At 34.9% G+C, this 21,225-nt stretch overlaps 2 protein-coding genes across 2 annotated transcripts in view; one reads left to right on the top strand and one right to left on the bottom strand.

Moving 5' to 3' along the window:
* The window catches only part of LOC106172524 (centrosomal protein of 89 kDa), a 38,019-nt gene extending 27,116 nt beyond the window's left edge, over nucleotides 1-10,903 (bottom strand). The window contains exon 1 of the mRNA XM_013553277.2: nucleotides 10,772-10,903. The gene's annotated coding sequence lies outside the window, so the exon portion shown is untranslated. The remainder of the gene's footprint in view (nucleotides 1-10,771) is intronic.
* LOC106172527 (purine nucleoside phosphorylase) lies at nucleotides 79-19,540 on the top strand. Its single transcript, XM_013553282.3, has 6 exons — nucleotides 79-261; nucleotides 1,590-1,765; nucleotides 7,986-8,089; nucleotides 13,497-13,672; nucleotides 15,948-16,138; nucleotides 16,666-19,540. Exons 1-6 carry the CDS (start codon nucleotides 209-211, stop codon nucleotides 16,869-16,871), a joined length of 906 nt encoding a protein of 301 aa, XP_013408736.1. The 5' UTR covers nucleotides 79-208; the 3' UTR covers nucleotides 16,872-19,540.
* The last annotated feature ends 1,685 nt before the right edge of the window (nucleotides 19,541-21,225 follow it).

Here is a 21,225-nt window from a genome sequence, read left to right as displayed (position 1 = left end):
AGTTGTATTTCGTCATCCACCACAAGGTAGTGTTTCCGGTACATTTGACCTCGTGAATGAATCTCAATGAAGACAGTGACGTCAGAGCGCACTTGACGTAAAAACCTGCTCAAGGTCAACTATACCACTCATAACAGACTTGGAAGCCGGCGAGAGAGCAGCACTCAAGAACACACTTTTCTCAGTCGATTCATAACAGAATTTTACAATGAATGGCGTAGTTGGTTTGACGATATCTACCGGAAGCGTTCGAGGATTAGGGTGAGTTAGGAAGCGGGTGGAATCTTTGTTGTGTTGTTGTGGTAAAACGGAGTGTTTTTCGCGATGTTTTCACAAATACATAAACTGGACTGAATCTACTGACCTGAACCCGAGTGCCCAGGGGCGGTATTTTGACACCGCGTGGCGTAACGATAACAAGTCAGAGACTCCTGTTTACCGTTTGACACTGCAGTAAGGCAACTCAGTTTCGTGTCATTCTTTACTGTAAATGGTTAGTGGTCCGGTAAGACGTCCTCTGTAGGCTCATATATAGTTGTTTGTATTGCAACTTGATATTGGACAATATTTTCAACAGGACGACAAGTGTGTATGACAGAACGACTTTTAGAAAAGAATGCTGTCAAGAAAAGAAAACGCTAATTTATTTTATTGTAGGTAAAATGCCACTCGAGACTAGGCAGGACGTAGCGTAAAGCCGGGGTTTTTTGGAAGTTGAAAAGTGCTCAGGCATTTGGAGTTGTGCCAATTTGTGTGTCCCCTATCTCACGCTCTGATTGGTTAAAAAGGAGGTGTGTCTGTGACACGTGATCAGCAATTACTGATAAACATTTGTCACCTTTTGACATCAGTTATAAAAGAAGATTGCTTTTACCAGGATTGTAATTAAATTCTTATATGTCTAACAAAATAATATTGCTCTGTTATTATGATTATGCGTTTCCAGTTCTTCTCTTCTTTAGTGTTGTTAAATGCTGAGAGAAAAACTGTCCTGTAATTTAAGGACTTGCGTATACTTCCTTCTTTTTACAGTTTGTCATTTTTTCAAAAAAGTAAATATATACTTTGGTGTTTGTATTGTTATACTGCTTGGATGAAGAACTGACATCTTTTTTTTTTTTTTAATAAAGGAAACAAAGACTAAGTCCAAGTCTGGTAGCTAATAATGAAGACACTCGATCTCTTGCTTCTGTCTGCCTTGCCAACTGAAACTTGTCACTACTGTTATATCAAAACTTGTCTGAAATATATTTAGGCTTATAGGTACAGATTTTAAAAAATGCCCATTTTGGATGTCAAACTTGTATCATATTCTCTTTTTTTGTGTGAGGTCAAGTATTTACCATTTTTGTTGCTGGTAGAAGACACCATTTTTTTTGTTCATTTTTGACATGAGAATTCAACATCTGTACGTCTAACAATGATATGTAGGCGTAATGCTGGGTTTGTTTTTAAATTGACTTATGTGATATACTGTACATTTTGTAGAACTTACAAATATTTATCTTACATTTCATCATTGGTATAGTTTGATACATTGTTTTTAAGATTGATACATTTTTATAACTTTGTTTCATATTTCATTCTAGGTCTAGCTACTCCTATGAAGATTTAGATAAAATCGCCCAATACGTCCTCACATGCACAAAACAGAGACCCAAGATAGCCATTATCTGTGGAAGTGGCCTAGGCGGGCTAGCCGAAACCTTGTCTGAGAAAGAATGTCTGGCATACAAAGATATTCCAAACTTTCCCGTAAGCACAGGTAAGTCATCATGTTGGAGAGAAATTGCATGACGTTGGCTGTGAAAATTATCCCTAAAGGTTCATCAAAAAACGTACGTAAAAAAGCTGACTATAAAACTTACTTAACAAAAAGGATGCAAGTCCCTATCAATTGATTTGTTTCAAGGCATTAATGTGTTTGAGAACCTTTTACTGAATTTTTACGTCCCATATTTCAATCTGGAATCTGATAGGACAATGTGTCCAGTTTTAGAAGGACAGGTGTCTGCTATGATGTGGCCATCACTTAGTTGTTCAGTCCAATAAAAACGTTTGTATTCAAAAGCAGTGTTTCTTAACTTTACAACATGTCTTTCTGTTTGAATCTCACAAAGTGACGTACAGATCGAGGTATCAATTTTCTGTGAAAAAGCCCCTAAAAGGTCATTTATAATAAATTATTGGCATAACCTATTATGGTGTTTGAATTTACGGGTGTCAGAACATCTACTAAAAGAATGAAGAGAATGCTGATAAAAATGGGGGAATTGACTGTCGCAACCATATGACAGGATTCAGAAATCAGTGCTTCGATCAGTACAGAAATGATAACTCGTATACCCTTGATTCCTTTTGTGAGGTGTAAGATAAATTTTTACATCGATCAAGGTAAGATTGTCTGCTAGCATCTGCTGGACGTTCATTGGGGGTCTCATGTTGAAAGTCGGAAATGTTTTACCACAATAAATATTACCTTGTCTGGGGAAAAAGATGTGCTAAGATATATGTCAGAAAAAAATTTTGGAATAAACTAATGGCTCTGTGTCATGAAATGAAATGTGAATAGTGGTGCCCTCTTTTGCACAGGGGTCACATCACGCGATATATATATATATATATATATATATATATATATATATATCTTTTTACAGTTTGTCATGATAGAGGTTCACAGTGTGGTGAACATGTATACATATCCATGTGAATATCCATGTGGATAACTTGGGTGAAATCTAAATGGATACTTGGGAAATGGGTTAACCTGTGGATTCATGGGTTTTAGGCCAGGTTTTGCCTTCATGGAATTTGCTGGCAGGGCAGAATTATTAGGGTAACAAATTGGCTGTCACCATGATGAATGATGTTATGGTAGCCTTTGAAATGGTCCTTGTTGTCTGCTGGTGTCTGTGTACTTTAAACTGTCTGGAAGTCTTGTGTGTTTATGTTATTGTACATCCACCTGTCTGTGTTATTGAATGACTGGGTGTCTGTCTGTCTGTCTGTCTGTCCATCCGTCAGATGTAACTTCTATCATGTTTCAATTATACTTTGAAGAATTAATTAGTCACTTTAAGTAACACTCACAAGTTATGGAAAGTATTTATATAATAAAAATCTGAGTTTTGTGAGTTTTTTTTTTATTTAATTAGGATAGTGTAGCATTTTTTTTTTTTTTGCAAACTTTCCCTAGCAAACATAACATTCTGGTATTACTGATATTTCATTTATACCATGAGAGTGACTCACATGACCAACTTGATTGCAATCATTAACCCGTGTGACCACCAACCTTCCAAGGTAGTAAATGAGACCACCACAGTGAATTATGACAGGAAATGTGATATTTTGGAGGATGTTGGACAGTGCTGAGGGCCTCTGAGGCCAGTTGGAAATTATGCTGGAAGTGACCCTACTAAGGCTGCTGTCAGTTATTGCCAGTCTCTTGTCATAAATTTTCAGTTTATAGAGAACCTGTAGATTCATTTGATAAATTTTCTCATATTGGGTGCATGAAAAGTAATAATTTTATTTTATTTTCATTTTCAGGGGCACAAAGATTAATGTCTTTGGCCTTTTTTTTTTTTTGCAAAAATAATAATAAGAATAACAATTTTAAAAAAAATCTGGATGCCATGAACTAATTTCTTTTAAAAGCTTGTAAACCAGTATTTTCAGTTTGCACTTATTTGACCTTAACATAAGGCCATTACTACGTATATTGCCATTTAACTGTCTGAACATTGTCTGTAATGGAGAATGAGTTTTTCTTTTTTGATTGATGATAATAGTTTTTGTCTGTTATAAAAGTTACAAAACCAGAAGTTTAGCTTTTTTGACTAAGAAAAGGGATCAAGTACAAAAGTAATTGTAACAGAATTAAATGTAAACTGTTTTGATTAAGCAGAAAAATGCACTTGTTTCCCCTGATGGCGGGGTACCAGTACTTGCTATTGTTATGGAAGGGAAAAGCCTTTCTGTAAATACATCCCTGTCCTACTCATTTATGAATAAAAAGGGCCATTATATTGCAGCTAGCTATGGCTTCTTGTGGTCTGCACTTTAAGTTGTTCCAAGATTTACTTCAGGTTTTTCAAGATTTGTCTGTGTATAAAAAAAATGCAACTAATTTTTTAGAAAAAATAATCAGCTATTTTGAGTTTTTCTTAACAAAGCACTACGTAATCATTATTATTTTTAAAAAGTACTGAGTAATTACTATGATATAAGCATGGTTATGATGGAGGAAAGAATGTAGCCTTCTGTCGCTCCATGATTTGGGAATGTTCAGGTAAAATATACTAAATCTATTGAAGATGAAATAGCAATCATGGGTTCTTATATCATTACGTTGTTCTGTTCATGCAGTTTGGGTTGGTTGGTTGGTTGGTTGGGCTTGCTTGGGTTGGACTCCCCTTCAATCAATGACCAAATTACATATTCACATTTTGGACACTCTGTACCCCAAATCCTGGGGAAACCCTGCTTTCAACTTTTCACTTTAATGGCCACCATTTATAACTAGTAGGTCCCAGTAAACTTTAATCTAAATCAAAATTGTCCAAATCAGTGGATACACGACATAGGACGTACATTGTACATAAGTACATTGCAAAAAGTGAAAAATTTTAACTTCGGGATGGAAATCAGGGTCTAATTGCTCCATAATGAGAGTACTGATAAAAATGTATAGAATGTCTGACAACGTAAGCTGCAGAAGAATGCATTGAGTGCTGTTACGAAGCCAGTGTTAAGCGCTGCAATCATATTTCCATCTCCAATTGTGATAATTGAATATTTGATTATGTATCATGACCCTTCATCTTCTGTAACTTAACGCTGGAAAACACAATGATACATTCTTTGCAAATGACTACATCATTGATTTTTCTTTTTCTTCTTGCCTTTTTTTTTTTTACTTCACAGCCTGTTGCAATGTTGGGTAATGACCTGAAAGGGTTTAAAAAAACAGTTGTTTGAAATTACTTGCATGCAACTTGAAGCTACAGCTCCATTAGCTTATCTGAATTGATAATCCTGGCTGAGAACCAGGTATATTGATCTTTTCAGAGATCAACCTGAAGTAAAAATCCATAAAAATCCAGGCGATGGCAAATATCACTGGTTTATTCAAACAATCGATGGAATGAGTAATAATGATGATTGCTTTGCTGTAGAGACCTCAGTCATACCATGACATTGTTTAGGAATAATTTGTTCACTGGCTGACTAATATTAGACAGTTTTCACCTTTCTGAGAGTTAAAAAATGTGTTGCAAGTAATTGTTTTCAGCTCTGCTTTCGCGGCTTCTTTTAAGATTAAAATTGAAGTGAGGTTGACCTCTATGGGCGACAAACAGTCTATAGCTATAGGCACTTTGTGTGATAATGATCATATGTAAGCTTGGATTGTTCTACACCTGATTTATCTGATTTACCTCGAGTCAAATTAGACCAAATAATTGGTCTAAAACTCTTGTGAAATGCCCCATCAGAGTTTGTGTGTTCTAGGTTATGCTGGCCATGCAAACCTAACTAGAAACTCTACATGTACATATAAGTGTCTCCAGTATACATCACCATAATAACACAGAAGAATCTAATCATTCTGACAGGTGGCAAATAAATGAGAGATTTGTCGTATGGCATTTACATGGAGAAAATTCCTAGTAATTGCTCAAAAAGCCATAAAAACCAGATTTTGTTAAATGTCAGACATTGTATCGTAACCTTATATAAACATATTTCATACAATGGCCTTTTGCCATGATTTGTTGATCGAATTCTGCCGTGTTTAGAAAAATACATTGAAATTGTGCCAATTAATGTTATGTCTGCGAATACTGAAAAGAAACACAAGACCCAATTTTTGGTGTTTTGTTGTATGCAGTTATCTATGGTGTTCAGATCATGGTGCTGAGAAATTAAAAACATCTGTTTTTTCTGGTTTATGGATATATATATATATATATGCACATTGCCAGAATCTAGATTATTAGGTTTCTGATACTAAACTGGGGAAAGAAAAGAGGATGTGTGTCCTTGCGTATATGTTATAATTATATGTTAATTGTGAACTTACGTAAATGCCAGCTTTACTCACTGACATGCTTAATTTATCCTTCCTTGACCTATGGTATATATACACACACCTTTTGGCAACAAGTCAGTGTTTGATCTGACATTAACTGTCTTATCTCATATGTCGTAATATCTGCTTCACTGTAGTTTGTAGCATACACACACATGCATGCAAACACACACACACACACACACACACACACACACAGGTTAATGGTAATTAAAATCTTAACAGAATTTCTTTATACGAGTACACTGATTACGTGGCACCAAGCAAGTTGTGCAGTCTAAAGGAAAAAGGAAAAGAAATTTTCATTGTCTGCTATGTATTGTTATGTCAGTGCAGCCAATAATGTGGGCTAAATTACATTGATTACTGTTGTTTAACTGGATAAATAACACTGTGGATTGAGAGTACATAAGATGCATTTTGTATATTTGATGTGAAAAAGATGGACAGATTATGATGTACGTCATTGGTACTGTGCTTTTAATGATTAACTGGGCTGACAAAACTATAGGCATGTGTCACATGTACATGCACACACATACACACGTGTATAAACACGTTTACACATAATTTCACATAGCTAAATTATTCTGATGAATAGACGAGAAAAAAATTTATACTGGATACAAGCACTCAGCACAGGGTAGCATTATTACATTGCATGATGGCATGGCTTTTAAATCCCAATCCAGAAATTCCTGGAAAGCTACTTAAAACTAAACATATTATCACTCAATCTTAGACTCAAATGAATTTCTGATTAGTGACTACCATAATAGATTCTAAGGCAAAGCTAACTGCAGAGGTGTTATATTTGTAAGATTGATGTCTTGAACAGAACATAAAGAACACAATTATGACTCAATCCATGCACATAGGTGAATGTGTGTGTGTGTAATATTATACATAATAACACATGTACAGGGGCAGATTTAGGCCGTCTTCTGGGTCTTCCAGAAGACGGTCAGATTTTCAGGTTTACATTGATGGGTATCTATTTTTTTCTGTTGGAAGACAGTCAAAATTGTAGGATGGATCAACAAAGATAATTTGGAAGACTGTCAGAAAATAGCTCTGGATCTTCCCCTGTAACATGCATTCAGGTTACGGTAAAAGGGAATTTACAAAGGTTGGAGGTTTGGGGGGGGGGGGGTAGTACAATGCAAGTACATGCAATTTAAAAGCAGTTTTGCTTCACTTTGTTCGTGGGCAGCAAATGTAAAATTAAAGGCGTTGGCATTTTCACCATGATATCTTGACAGATCCCTTGCTGGAGCAAGTGGGTTTCTCTTGCCTCCCCTTCCTCAATCCATTCCACACCCCCCTTCCCCCCCCTCCCCCCGAATCTCCCACATCATAGAAGCATAACATGCTACAGTGGTTATAGAAGATTAATGTTCTGAGCAAAACATTATTATTATTCCCTACACATAAATAAATATGTTATCATGTGCGTGTATTTACCTGGTATATATCCTTTTATTTATTCATTTTCATTAGACTTCTCTTAAAGATTTTCTTAAGATCGCTTATTAATGTACGTACATTGTGCCTTTGATATAGGGCATAATCTAATGCAATCTGTGAGATATAAAATTCCTTCACAAAGGGGGTCTATCGCCAAAAGGTCATTGTTTATTTATATATGTGTGTGCATGTAATGTTATTGATATGATTGTGGTGCATGTTTTTGGCTTGTAACCTAAATAGAGGTGAGGTAGATAACCTAGAGTTTTGAACTCCAAACTTGACTGATGTATTATTATTATTATTATTATTATCTCAGCCTTACATATAGATATATTCTAGTACCTCTTGGTCTCAGCGACCATATGAAATATATTTCCAAACACAAAGGTATGTGTTCTGATCATGTGACTGTTGCTTTCAGTGCCTGGCCACGCAGGACGTCTGGTATTTGGCAAGATTGGAGACAAGTCTGTGATGTGTATGCAGGGAAGATTTCACATGTATGAAGGCTATCCAGCATGGAAGGTAAATACAAGTGGACATCTTTAAACAAAATTCTTTTAAAAACTTTTAATTTTGTTTATGAAAAATTTATTATTGCTATTCTTATTTATTTACTTATTTATTTTGCCAACTTGTGTCACCCTTTTTATACATTCAGCTGAAGCAAAATGTTGGTTGTAATGTAGATGCTAATAAGTGTGAAATTTGCTGTGTTTAGAGTGTGATATTGTGTTTGGTGTGAAAGGTGGAATAGTGTCATGTGACTGATGTTGACCAAGTGTTGTTAAAGCAATATGCAAATGACTTGGAAGTTCTCCTTGCAAAATGTTGTCAATTTTCTGACAGCATGTTTTGTATTAGATGTCAAAAGATAAAGAAAACTTGTACTGTTTATATTTTCTACCCCTTACATTCCTGTAGTGCAGTTATTGAGCAGTGACATTTATAGACGGTAGACTCTGCAATACTTCAAATACTTTAGGACTGGGAAGTATATATATTCCTGGTTAATGAATATTTAATATTTTTGGATAGGGCTTTAAGTTAAAACACACTGCCTTTTGCCCAAAAATGTGTACTAGTACATGAAAAATTGGTCGTGGATTACGAAATCTCTTCAAGGTTTGTTTGAGTTGTAAGGTGACATAAGTTTGCATATTGAATTAATATTTTGGTGACTGCAAACAAAACAAAAAGCCTTGTCAGAACTGAGATTTATCAAATTAGCCATATTTCAAAGACAATTTTGATGTACAATTGTATTTGTAAGAAAGAAATTTGTGGCAGTTCCTGGTCATGGTCGTCACCCAAATCTGAAAATGAATGAGGCAGAGGTGGAAACAAGGCCAGACATCAACAAGGTCATACGTCTGGGGAAAGTGGTGCTCTCATTGGCTAGCTTTTTATAGCAATAAAGATTATTTTCAGTTACAATTGCGACATATGTAAACACATTTGTTTACTTTGCAAAGCACATACTTTATGTAGGAAACTTGTCACTCTAGTTTTATTTGGGGTTTTAAATAAGACAGATTGGAGGATACAAGTCACCTTGATGTCTTTTCTGGAAAAAATGTCTCCCAACAAACGGAATGATAACCTTTAAATGACACTCAATGTCACGCATTGTATTTCAAGCTAGAGTCCGAAATTTCCACATCTGGTGAAAAGCTTTTAATTTTTTTTTTAATTTTTTGGTTAGCATGCTTTAAAATTGCTAATCCCAATCTTCCTGAAATTATTTTTAGGTTTGTGTCAATAAATATATATAGTGTCATGATTGCCTGGAAAGGATCAATCTTGAAAACGTGATTAGACAAGTAAGATCCATTTATAATTATTTTATTTGGATGTAAAGGCAAAAAACACTCTTTGCAGACATGAACAGGTGTAGACTAGTCTTTTTGAATACTCATCAGTTCCTTTATCTGCTGTTTAACCCTTTGATAAAAACTGCAGGAAAAAATTGGCAGTTGTATCTTTGTTGTGTCTTTTCTTGTCAGGTGACAAAATTCATGAGTCACATAAAACATAAAAGAAAACAAAACAAAAGAAACTTTGTAGCATGTTTTTCTTAAAATAATAACAAGACATTTGGTATGCACTCCATAAACAGTGACCTTGAAAGTGTCATCCTTGTATATAATGGACACTACGTTTTACCTTTGTAAAAAATAAAAAATAAATAAATAAATAAATAAAACACAGAAAATTGACAGACAAGATTTATTTTGATTGTATCTAATCATTCATGATAATGTAAAAGTGAAGACAAGTCTTCATTGTATGCACAATTGTTATAGTCAACTACAGACTGGGAGACATTTAGAATGGTTCTTTCTATCCATAATAGGAACATAACAAATTGTTGATGGTTGTTTAATTTACATTAAGTACATTATGTGCAATGTAATGTTATAGAATTGTTACATAATGTCCTTTTATCAGCATAAAAGTTTGGATACAGTCTCGGTTCTCTTGTGAAACTGGCTGGGGTTGATTTCTCAAGGTGATTCAAGTCAAAAGTTTGGCTTCTATTTGGAAGTGAACAATAAAATTTACCTTGACTTAATGTTAATGAAGCAATTAAATCTTCTAGAAGGAGGGTAGAAAGAGTTAAAACTCGGCTATCTTTACTGCCAAATGCAATTTGAAATATTCTTGAAATTTCTCATATGGAAATTGAAGTCTAATTATTAATTGATACTCTGGGGAAAGGAGAGTTTTGGGGTTTAGTTAAGGAGGTTTCAGCTTATTTTTCTATTATTGATATGTTAAACAGGGCAGCACTCAGAGTGGACACCTGTATCTCCATCAAGGCAAAATGTAATAATAATAAAAATAATAATTATAAAAAGGCCCTTAAATATTAGATTTATTTTAATAACTTCTTTCCTGTACTGAAAATTTTATCAAAATATTTGAAGAACTTAATAAATTAATCTTGTCCATTTTAATTTAATTTTGTTAAAACAAACCAACAAAACCAATGCAGATAAGAGTATAGCCTTTGGCTGTGGGGGTGATGTGGAAATGGCTACTGCACGAATGTCATGCAAAAACGTGCATGAGCAAAACAATTAGTTTTCATTTCACATCATGTAACTTACCTATTTTTTTTTCTTCATTTATCTCAAAACTGCACAAAAGGTGCCCAGTCAAATGGAAATAAACGGGGCATTATGAAAGAGAATTTTCACTTACCTTTTGTCACTGACATCAGCTGACCCAGTTAGGGAAAGAAAGGCAATATTCTGTTCAGGTTGTCCTGGATACGTCCTAGCCATTGAAATTTTGTCCTTCAACTAACTGCACTGAACACTTGACACCTTAAAGCCCTTAAAACAGAGCTGAAAAAAAATCACTTTTTAAAGTAACAGTTTATTTGGGTAATTTGTTCTTGTTATCAGCCGCATTGTAAGTATACAGGTGCAGGTAGGCATTACATGGTCTTAGCTGTCACAGTTGATTTCCAAATCAGAGCTACATTTCACTGATCCAGTTATTATCAGTGATACTCTTTATTGCATAATTTATCTCAATTGGTCACCTGTTTTTATGCTGTTGTACAGAAAATAATAAAGCCTTTTGGCCAAGAAAATAGAAGCAGTATTATCAACATTGCTTCAGCCTTCAGTTAGCTTCAGTCAGCCTTTACCTTCAAGGATATTATCAAGAGTTTTTAAAGGGGTTACAACTGTTTGTATGAGATTCATATTTCACAATAAATACATTGTAAGCAACTCAGAGAAATATAATAAATTCCATTTTACCACCAAAACAGCGTCACAATTATTCTGGAATTTGTGCTTGCCATTGGACGTTCATAGATTGTTATACCTCCATAATATTCTCTTTAAAAATCACGACAAAAAATATAACTTAAAAAAATCATGGACCAACTTTGAATGTTGGAATGGATGCATTAACTAGTGGTAAGTATGGGAAAATCATCATTTATCCCAGGGAAATCAATTGATGAACAGTTGCTATGCCTTTAAGAGAGCAGCTAGCAGTCAAGAGACCTTTTCATTGATTATAATTACAGATTTAATGAATAAATAATCATCCATGTACTCGTAATGCTTTTCTCTCCCCACCCTCTCATTCTCATTTCACTTTTGCCTAGTGACAAGTAAATAAATGAAATAATAAATAAATATTCATGATATTTGTATGAGAGAGAGATAGAGAGAGAGAGATGGGGAAATTTTTTGGACACGGTTGTCTTTCATTGCATCATTTTACTGCAATACATGTATGTCTTAAGAGCCCAAGTCTGCAAAATCTGTGAGGAACAAAAAGAGATTCTCAGTTTGCTTGGATGCGAGATATTCATTCTGAAATTATCGATGCTATTGTCTCAGATCTCACAATCTGGGAGCACTGATTGATCTCAAAATCTTTCTTGACAAATGCTTTTGAAAAAATTCTGCCATTAAATGACCTAAGGGATTATGAGGTAGACTTGCTCAATTGTTTCAAAGTACAACATATGATCTAGTAAATATATCACTTGTAAGTGAGTTTGCATCCAAACCACCACTTATGTTGCCTGTCAGTAGAAGTTCAGTGAAAAAAGCCGCATCACCTTTGTCCTCATATTATTGGAATTTTTTCTATTAATATACTGAAGTGAATGAAAGTGCATAACTTGTAAAGACAGATCAATATCTAAATGGGCATGCAAGAATATTGTTTTCAACATAGAGCAATACATATAAAATTATATAAACCTGAACTAACCATATATAGTTAATTATTTTGATACCCCAAGTGCAATTTTTAAGAATTTATGTTCAGAAAACAGTGGGACACAGTTATTTAATCTGTTTCTTACTTTGTTTATAACTAAAGGCCAATTTTCAATCCAGGTTGACGTACGTCTCCCACTTTGGCCATCATGATTGTGCAATTTTAAAACCTTGAGCAAAAAATTAATTCCATGTTTTAAAATATATTCGCCGCTGTAACTACATGTGCGTGTGCCAAGTTATCATCTGACTCCATGAGCCGTGTATCACACCGCCCTTAAGAAAATCACAGATGAATAAGTTTCGTATTTTGCCTGGACAGAGTGGTCCATTAATGTCATGGTATTGATGAATGGTGTTTTGAAAATGATATCTGATACCACTGGATAGCCCAGGGTTTGTTTGTCATAGTGCACCCAAGAAAAACAACTATTAAATAATTGAAGATTATAGAATTATGAAATACTTCTTCTCGAGATAGACATCTACTGTCATGTTATCAATTGTGTTTTGAAAAATCAACATTCCTGTCATGACCTGCATGACCCTTGGCTTAACCTTGTTGTTGGACAAGGGAGGGAAACTGGAAAACATAAATAATGATAATAATGACGTTTAATTCATTGATGGCACATTCAGTAAGGTATTGCCCTATTTATAACATAATTGGAAGGAATATTAAGTGAAATGACCTGGGTGTGTGCATGTGTTGTGTTAACAATGCTTATTCTGGCAACTGATGTAACATTTGATGAAGATGAGGATGAATGTGATGGGGGAGTACATGAAAAATTAATCGTTCTCTTTAGCTTTCAGTTAACAAGATGATTTATATATAATGTTTTTGATAGTTTGTGGATTTGCAAAGTAGAGTCTCTCTCTCTCTCTCTCTCTCTGTGTGTATGTGTGTGCATGTGTGTGTGTGTGCGTGCCTGCATGCAATTGTTTGTATAAATTATGTGTATATTTATATATCTGTGATTGCACTTGTTTGTATCATTGCCTCTTTGGATGCAGCTTTGCATGTATGTGCGTATATACACATGTGAGTGTGATGCATGTCCTTCAAGACAGCAGCTGTAGTATAAGTTGCAATGAAAATATGATGAAGATAGTATAAAATTACTAACACACAAATAAAAATTTACACAAAATCCTCATTTCTATCACTCCAGTGTGCAATGCCAGTGCGTGTGATGAAACTGATGGGCGTGAACACGCTGTTTGTGACCAACGCGGCGGGCGGCGTGAACCCAGACTATCACGTGGGAGATTTGATGCTCATTAAGGACCACATCAACATGCCGGGCATGGCCAGCAATAACCCCCTAGTGGGAGACAACGATGAGAGGTAGACAATTTATTTATTTATTTATTTAATATATTTGTTTATTTATTTATTTATTTATTTATTTATTTATTTATTTATAACCCTCTGGTGGGATACAATGATGAGAGGTAGACGGTTTATATATTTATTTGATATATTTATTTGTTTGTTTGTTTGTTTTGTTTTTTTTTATTTATTCACAACCCTCTGGTGGGAGAAAATGGTGAGAGGTAGACAGTTTATATGTTTGTTAGTTTGTTTGTTTACTCCTGTCTTTGCTTGTGGATGTCTATATACCAGTATCTGCATCTGTTTTTTTTATTATTCAACCATCAATATATTTTTTATTCAGTTATTTATTGAATTTATATTTGAAGGAAACAACCTTTTTTTCTTTCCCAATAAAAAATATCTCTTGACTGGCAAGTGACAGTTTTCCCTCCATGATCTCTGTAACAATATTCCCTCCATGATCTCTGTAACAATATTCCCTGGAGGCTCAATACTGTAACTGGAAAACTGAAGTCCATGTTGTTGTTTACTTTTTAACAGCCATTTATATTGATATGTTAAACTGAAGCTACAAGCTTGAGTTAGATTATTTATGCCCTTCTCTCTCATCATTCATCAACAGAGAAAGCCAGACTATTCAGTCACGTGGAAAAAGGCGTGCGCCATGCATGCAATAACATTGTCCATGCTGTGATCATGTAGATGTTTCATGTGCAAACCATTTAAAATATGAACTTGTCTTTCACTAAGTTGAGAAAACAGCAAGATATAGTCAGTAAATTATTTTTTTTAACTAAATCACTTTGTGCATTCAACAAAATAGTGAAATATGCACCATCATGAGCTGTTTACCTTTTAAGTGGACATGCTTGTGATTGATGTATTTGCCTTGTCATTGTACTCATCTAATTTGTTAATGTAACAATATAAGACACAGTTGGTATATTGCATGTGAAAAAGCACTTATTGCACATATACTTCATATACCAAGTTGACTACAACAGGGATGAGAAATGTCTGTGTTATGACAAAGAAAAAACAGGACTGATGTTCCACTCTTATGTAAGAATTCACTGTCATACTTTAGGGAGGATAAAAAGATTTTGTCTCAGTTTCCTGGTCAAATATAAAACATAAAATGAGGTCAATTTCTCTATAGTATGAAGGTACTGGAGTAAAAAACTTCCTACAGTATATACCAGTAGTCTTGTTTCACTCTTCTTACTTTTTATTTATTTATCAGTATTATTTTAATTGAGGGTGGAGGGGGGGGGGGGGATAGAGAAATAAGATGCTACGAGGCAAGGCATGGGTGCATAGTGCCCCCCTCCCTTCCCCTGGCATGAGTAATGCCAGGAGTGTTGACTGTTAAATTCAGTAAATAGCTGAACTGACCACAAGTTTGTTACTGATCATCCTGCTAAGAAAATAATCATTAAGCCCTTTGTTCTGCTGTCTTGTTATTTAATTGCTCTGATTAATGATCCTCATTGTTATGGTTTTGTGGGTTATCCAGTCAATAAAGAAAGAATCTTGATATACTTTTTTAACAATTGATTATATACTTATTTATGGCAACTGTGGTTGCTTCAGCTATTCATGCCATAAAAAGTTAAAATAACTGAGGTATTTCATCCTTTTTATGAAGCAACGCCACATAGATTGGACCACCCATGATTGATCTGCGGTCACAAAGATACATTTTGGACTCGAAGCTAAAAGTTTACCTCTTCGAGGAACTGTTCTCAGAAAATCTTTAGTACTAGACCCATGCATTGTCACTAATGATCATTAGAGGAAAAAGTAATTCCTTTATTAGGCTTGTTTTGATATCACTCTTGTTAGTGACTTCCTTTGATACAGATGTTATTAATTAAGCAAATAGTTCACCTGCACTTGTTTCATATATACAGACCTACTGGTAGAATTCTATAGATTCATATGCTAGATGTATTGAACATTGAAGACTGACTTCCATTTTGGCTTCTTCATTTTGTATGTTCCAAATTATCTCATTGATCCATCCTCTATTTTTGACTGTCTTTTGACAGAAAAAATTAGATACCTGTCAGTGCAAATTTGAAAATCTGACTGTCTTCGGGAAAGACCCAGAAGACAGCCTCAATCCGCCCCAGTATCATGTCATCTATGATAAAATGTGATAAAATGATAAAATGTGATAAAATGATAACAGTTGGGCATGAGCTGAGTGAAAAAGAGCTTTTATGTTTAAATTTTGTCATCCACAAATTATATTCAAATTTTTTTTTTTTTCAAATTTCAGATTTGGTGTCCGTTTCCCTGCCATGACAGAAGCCTACGACAAAAAACTGCGTAAACTCGCACACGAAATAGCAAACAACCTTGGCTTTGGTGATTTCCTGCGGGATGGGGTTTACACCATGCTTGGGGGACCAAGTTTTGAGACGATTGCTGAACTGCGATATCTAAGACTAATAGGGACAGACGCCATAGGTAAGAGATGTGGATAGACATATTTGCTCGTAATAAACTGCCTTTTTCACATTTCTCTCAAGCAACGTCTTCCCTTTTCCACCACTTTGTTAGTTGAGGTGTGAATTTTGCACTTTTTTCGATCCCCTTTAACCATTTCAATTTGTCACTCACCAGGGGGCGCTGTCAAAACACTCATCTACCAGAGACTCAACCCTGAAGTGTGTTGTGTTAATAAAAATAATTTCAACAGTTGAGATTTAGATTAACAGCCAGCTGAAACTTTCATTTAGTCTTTTGGGAATTATCGTTGAAAATTTTGAAAAATTTGTCAAGAAAGCTGATATGTTATGATTGGCCACTTGTGCAGTATTTTACCCCCACACTCCAACCCCCACCCCCAAAATAATAATAAAGACAAAAATCCAATTTTTTTAAATCAAACAATGTCTCCTTTTAAGTCATATTGTAACCATTCAGTCAGCAAGGCTTCATTTCATGCAGATCCTTTTCTATCGTTATTTATGTTTTTTAAATTTTCCCTCAAGGAATGAGCACGTGTCCTGAGGTTGTCACAGCAAGGCATTGTGGGATGCGGGTATTTGGAATGTCACTCATAACCAACGTGTGTGTCATGGACTATGAAGATGATCGCGTGCCTAACCACGAGGAGGTTTTAGAGACTGGAAAAATGCGAGCTGGAGATATGGAGCTTCTTATTCGAAGACTCGTCTCTGAAATGGAGGATGAGTGAAGAGAGGGGACATTTTTTATCATTTACAAAAGAGCTCTCAATATTTTTAGAGATAAATATATAATATTTGTATACATGTGCTTTTAAGTTGTAATAACTATCACATTTCTTAATGGTCTACTTAAGGAGGCATTTTATATCAGACTTTTATTAGTAATGCTTTTTATTAGTGCAAGACGACACAAATTGATGGGGTCACTCTACAATCTTTTAGCCAGATGACTCAAGTTAGACCTACTTCCAGTCTTCAGTTGTCCATGTCTGGACACACCCCCAATGACAGAAATTAAATCTTGAGTATTTTCATGGAATTGAGAAGATATACATATTAATTACTGTGATGTGCATTTTAAATTTTATGTCATTATATTCACAGGCAAGTTGGGTTCACACGACATGATACTTGTTCACCAGTTGCTTGTGATTCTTATAGGCTTAAGTCTTCTTTAAGGAGACACAGAATTTATCTTAGCATGTTAAACATTTTTATAAGCGGACTTCAGGTTCTAATAGGACAGAGAGGCAATTTGGGGACAATGTTCTGCTTTGTCAACTCTAAATTAGTACACTAGGAAAAACTGTAAGCTTTATTACTGAAAGTGCAGCCTTCTTGACTTTGACAACTTAGTACTTAATAGTTGACATTTTATCTCCCACATTTTCTCTTTTAACCACAGTAACAATGTCTTACTTTGTTATTTGTCAATCTGTCTATAAGATAGAAAAAATGAACATCAGTCTACTATTGTTGGTTGTTGTTATCATAATTTTATAGAGAATTGATTTTATATGAATTCTCAGTTGTTTTTAGTCAGGCTTGTTATTCTTGTGAAATAAAAATCCAGTATTGGATTGTAAATAGTAAAAGGCACACAAAATGGTGGGGTATTGATAAATGTCAGTTCTGTAAAAAGTATCTTTTGTACATAAGGTTTTTCGTATGGCCGTCACATTAATGACGGTTAATTTGTGTATAGGTTTGTCTTGTTTTTGTAAAAACATTTTAAAGATTATAAAGGGAATAATATTAGGTTGGCAATGAGTTGGTTTATTATAATATTATTATTATTATTTTACATTAAGGCTATTCATGTTAGTTTCACAACGTTTCTCATGTGTGTATAAAATTACTTCGTATTTTAAGAAAACAAAAAAGAATGACATGCTATAGGTAAAGATATCACTTTTTTTCGTAAGGAATTTTTATAGTAGTATGTATATGGTAATGGATTTTCTTAATGTGGGTTTAAGTGTTTCTCTTGTTTTTTCAAGGAAAAAAGGAATGATATAAGCAAGGTTATGAGATATCACTGAAAAGAAAAAAATGTGTTAAATAGACAACAGGTTAATCCCAAATTTAATCCCATTTTACTTTTACCTCAAAAAGTGCAATGGTCTTCTGAGCAGCTGAACATTGAAGTCTTATTTTATATGTGATATTATGTAATATAAAATATTATATAATACCATATATAACTGTAAATGTTATACAGAATATTAACTCTTTTGGTGATATCAGATAATGTCATCTTTCCCGATTATATAAAAACAATCTGACGATGTATAAGAGTGTGCTTTTGTTTATTATTATGTAACCATGTAAAAAAAAATTCCTAATTGAGTGGGGTGAAGGTATACAGTATAAAAAACCTGGACATTCTCAGCAGCTAGCTTCTAACTAAGTTTACAATGCATCATTCATTCAGCATCAGGTGTGGTATTTTTTGCAACCATTATATCATAAGAAATTATAAAACAACCAAGCATAATATAAATATATTTTCTTGGCTAGTTTACATAAGTTATTGTAGAGTGGTGATTATATCTTGCAGGGGCGGATTTAGGCCGTCTTCTGGGTCTTCCGGAAGACGATCAGATTTTCAAGTTTACATAGACGGATATCTATCTTTTTCTGTCGGAAGACGGTCAAAAATGAGGATGGATCAACAAAGATAATTTAGAAGACTGTCAGAAAATATCCCTGGATCCGCCCCTGTCTTGGGTCGATTCAGAAGATCTTTAGCCTCTGCTATGTGTGGTCTTTGGACCTGTTTTACTTAAGAACTGAAGTTGAAAGCTGGTCCTAATTTTCAGACTGAACATTTTCATCTATTTTCAGTCGTATTTTGACACTAGGTATATCGGTGGTAGTCAACAGCAATGAAGTCGTTAGGTTACTTCCACAAAGCGTAAGACACGGGTTTATGCCTAAGACGTAACTTGACAGTCGCTGGATTATCTGAAGTCAAAGTGCGTTCGCTTTCTCGGCCGTATTGTTAAAACCAACTGTTGAGTTCAGTTCTCTCGTGGAGCCAGCGACAGGGTCATATATATATAAATAACTTTTATTTAAAGTGCACTTTATCTTTACACATCGGGGTCAAGCTTGAAATAAATAAACATTGTGGATAATCTTATTTTATATCTCAAATCTTATGTAGGTGAATGGATGCTTGTATTAAAGCTTTATCTTAGCATTTAAAGTCAGTACAAGGTCACTTTTAAAGGAGGGCGAAAGTAATGTTAATATCATGTTTTGCAATTGTCATGAAAACCTCACTGAAGCAGTTTTAATCTTTGTTATTTGGTCACATAACACGTTTTGTTTTGATATTTTATTGGTATGTAATTTTATGAACAATAAAGTCTCATTCCTGTTTACAACATAACGTCTTTTTATATTCAGTTTAGCCTTATTTGCACACTCCATGATAAAGTCTGTAGCCGGCATGACCAAAAGAGTGTCTTTTTTTCTGGTAAAAAAAACTTTAAACCGTAATGAGAATGGTGCCTACTACCGTAGATGTACTTTTTATTCAGAGTAGGCCAAATGAGTATTTTTTCATACCCCCATGATGAGTAATCCCCCCCCCCCCCGCCCCCCCCCCCCCCCGCAAATGGGAGCAATGTCAGCCTTGTTGAGTTTGTCAAAACGATGGCAAAAATATCTCCAACCTGGATGTTTCATTACGAAAATGTTTCATTAGTCCCACGTACTCGGTGAAAGCGGCGGCCAATTTCCTGCTGCTCTTTATGGCAATGGCTATTCAGACTATTCATTATAACGGTCCCTAACATTTCCATGTTGAGTTGATTTTGTCTATTGATCGTAGTTCCTGGGAAACCTGTTGAAAGGGTTAACTACAGGCTCAAAATATCGAAACTTTTAGAACAAGAAAATGTGAATACACCTGGAAAAAAATTAATTCTATCCGTAGGCATGGGGGGAGGGGGGTCTTGGCTTTGAACGAACCTTTATTTTGGCTGAAAAAAGGTCCGCCATGGATCAGGATTTGATTTAAGCTCTATGCTATTTCTCAAGTTGCATCACTTAAGGGGGCTGAAAGTCTACTTCTTCGCAAAAATATTGGAAATTGCTCCACACTTAAACGATTATTGGAACAGAGTCGCCATCGTACTAGTAGATGGAAAAATCTTGCAAAATGTCGCATCCATCTACAACTAAGCTTATGCATGAATTGTTACTGTATTGTATTCGGAAAATAGAAGAAACTCCTTCTTTTCCTTGTGATTTTGTCACACCATCCTCGTCTTGATTGAATAAAACGGAAAACTAATCGCGGATATTGCACAGAAAGTGGGCACAGTAGTCATGGCAACGGTCTATAACCTTGAAGGTGTGCGTCATGTACAGGGTATTTATTCTTGGTAAGAGACAAAGTGTTATGTTGACGTTTAACTGAGTAACGTGTATCCGGAATACCGTTCAGCCACAATCATGTGGTTGGTGCGGCTGTGGTTTCACTGTTTACCAATATTATAACCGCAGTGACAAAAGACGAACAATATCAAGTTATGATCTTAATTTTAATGAAAGAACGTAAACGGCGGCGGAGGGGGAGGGGCACGAGCTCTTGTGTGCCTCCCTCCTTTTCCTCAAGCGTCTGAGGCACTCGTTCTCCATCCAAAAACAGTGAACAATTAACAGAACAAGTTGTTATTTCCAGGAGCTTTTTATCCTTGTTGCTATATAAAATTTTAACGTTCGCTGTCGCAGTTTTAGCGATGTCACCTACGTCAATAAGAATATTTTGACTTCAAAATAACAAGATAATATTAAAATATCACGGAGCAGGTGCCAATAGTTTAGAAATTACTCGAAGAAATATGCAGATAAAAGAAGTTATACTGTATTTCAATTTCAATTTTGCACATAATACAACAACATATAACAATAAAAGAAATAGTATTCTGAACCAGCCACCCCCTAGGTAAAGTAGCTACTGATTGTATAGTAATGATGGTATGTTTGAAAATGATCTTTGTAAATATCTGTTTGTGAATTGTTGTTGTTGTTTTTGGTACATTCATTTATATAAAAATCATATAAAAT

The sequence above is a fragment of the Lingula anatina genome, chromosome 4 (genome assembly GCF_051362555.1).
Source record: "Lingula anatina isolate TDL-2025a chromosome 4, LinAna3.0, whole genome shotgun sequence".
Taxonomy (NCBI): Eukaryota; Metazoa; Brachiopoda; class Lingulata; order Lingulida; family Lingulidae; genus Lingula; species Lingula anatina.
The sequence above is the reverse complement of the archived record's forward strand: the minus strand, read 5'-3'. Positions and strand labels throughout refer to the sequence as shown.

Bases quoted from the DNA above. Each gene is read 5' to 3' on its own strand.
- LOC106172527 (XM_013553282.3), top strand. From the start codon at position 209: ATGAATGGCGTAGTTGGTTTGACGATATCTACCGGAAGCGTTCGAGGA. The intron at 1,766-7,985 runs GTAAGTCATCAT...TGTTGCTTTCAG, and splicing joins AAACTTTCCCGTAAGCACAG to TGCCTGGCCACGCAGGACGT. The intron at 8,090-13,496 runs GTAAATACAAGT...CTATCACTCCAG, and splicing joins AAGGCTATCCAGCATGGAAG to TGTGCAATGCCAGTGCGTGT.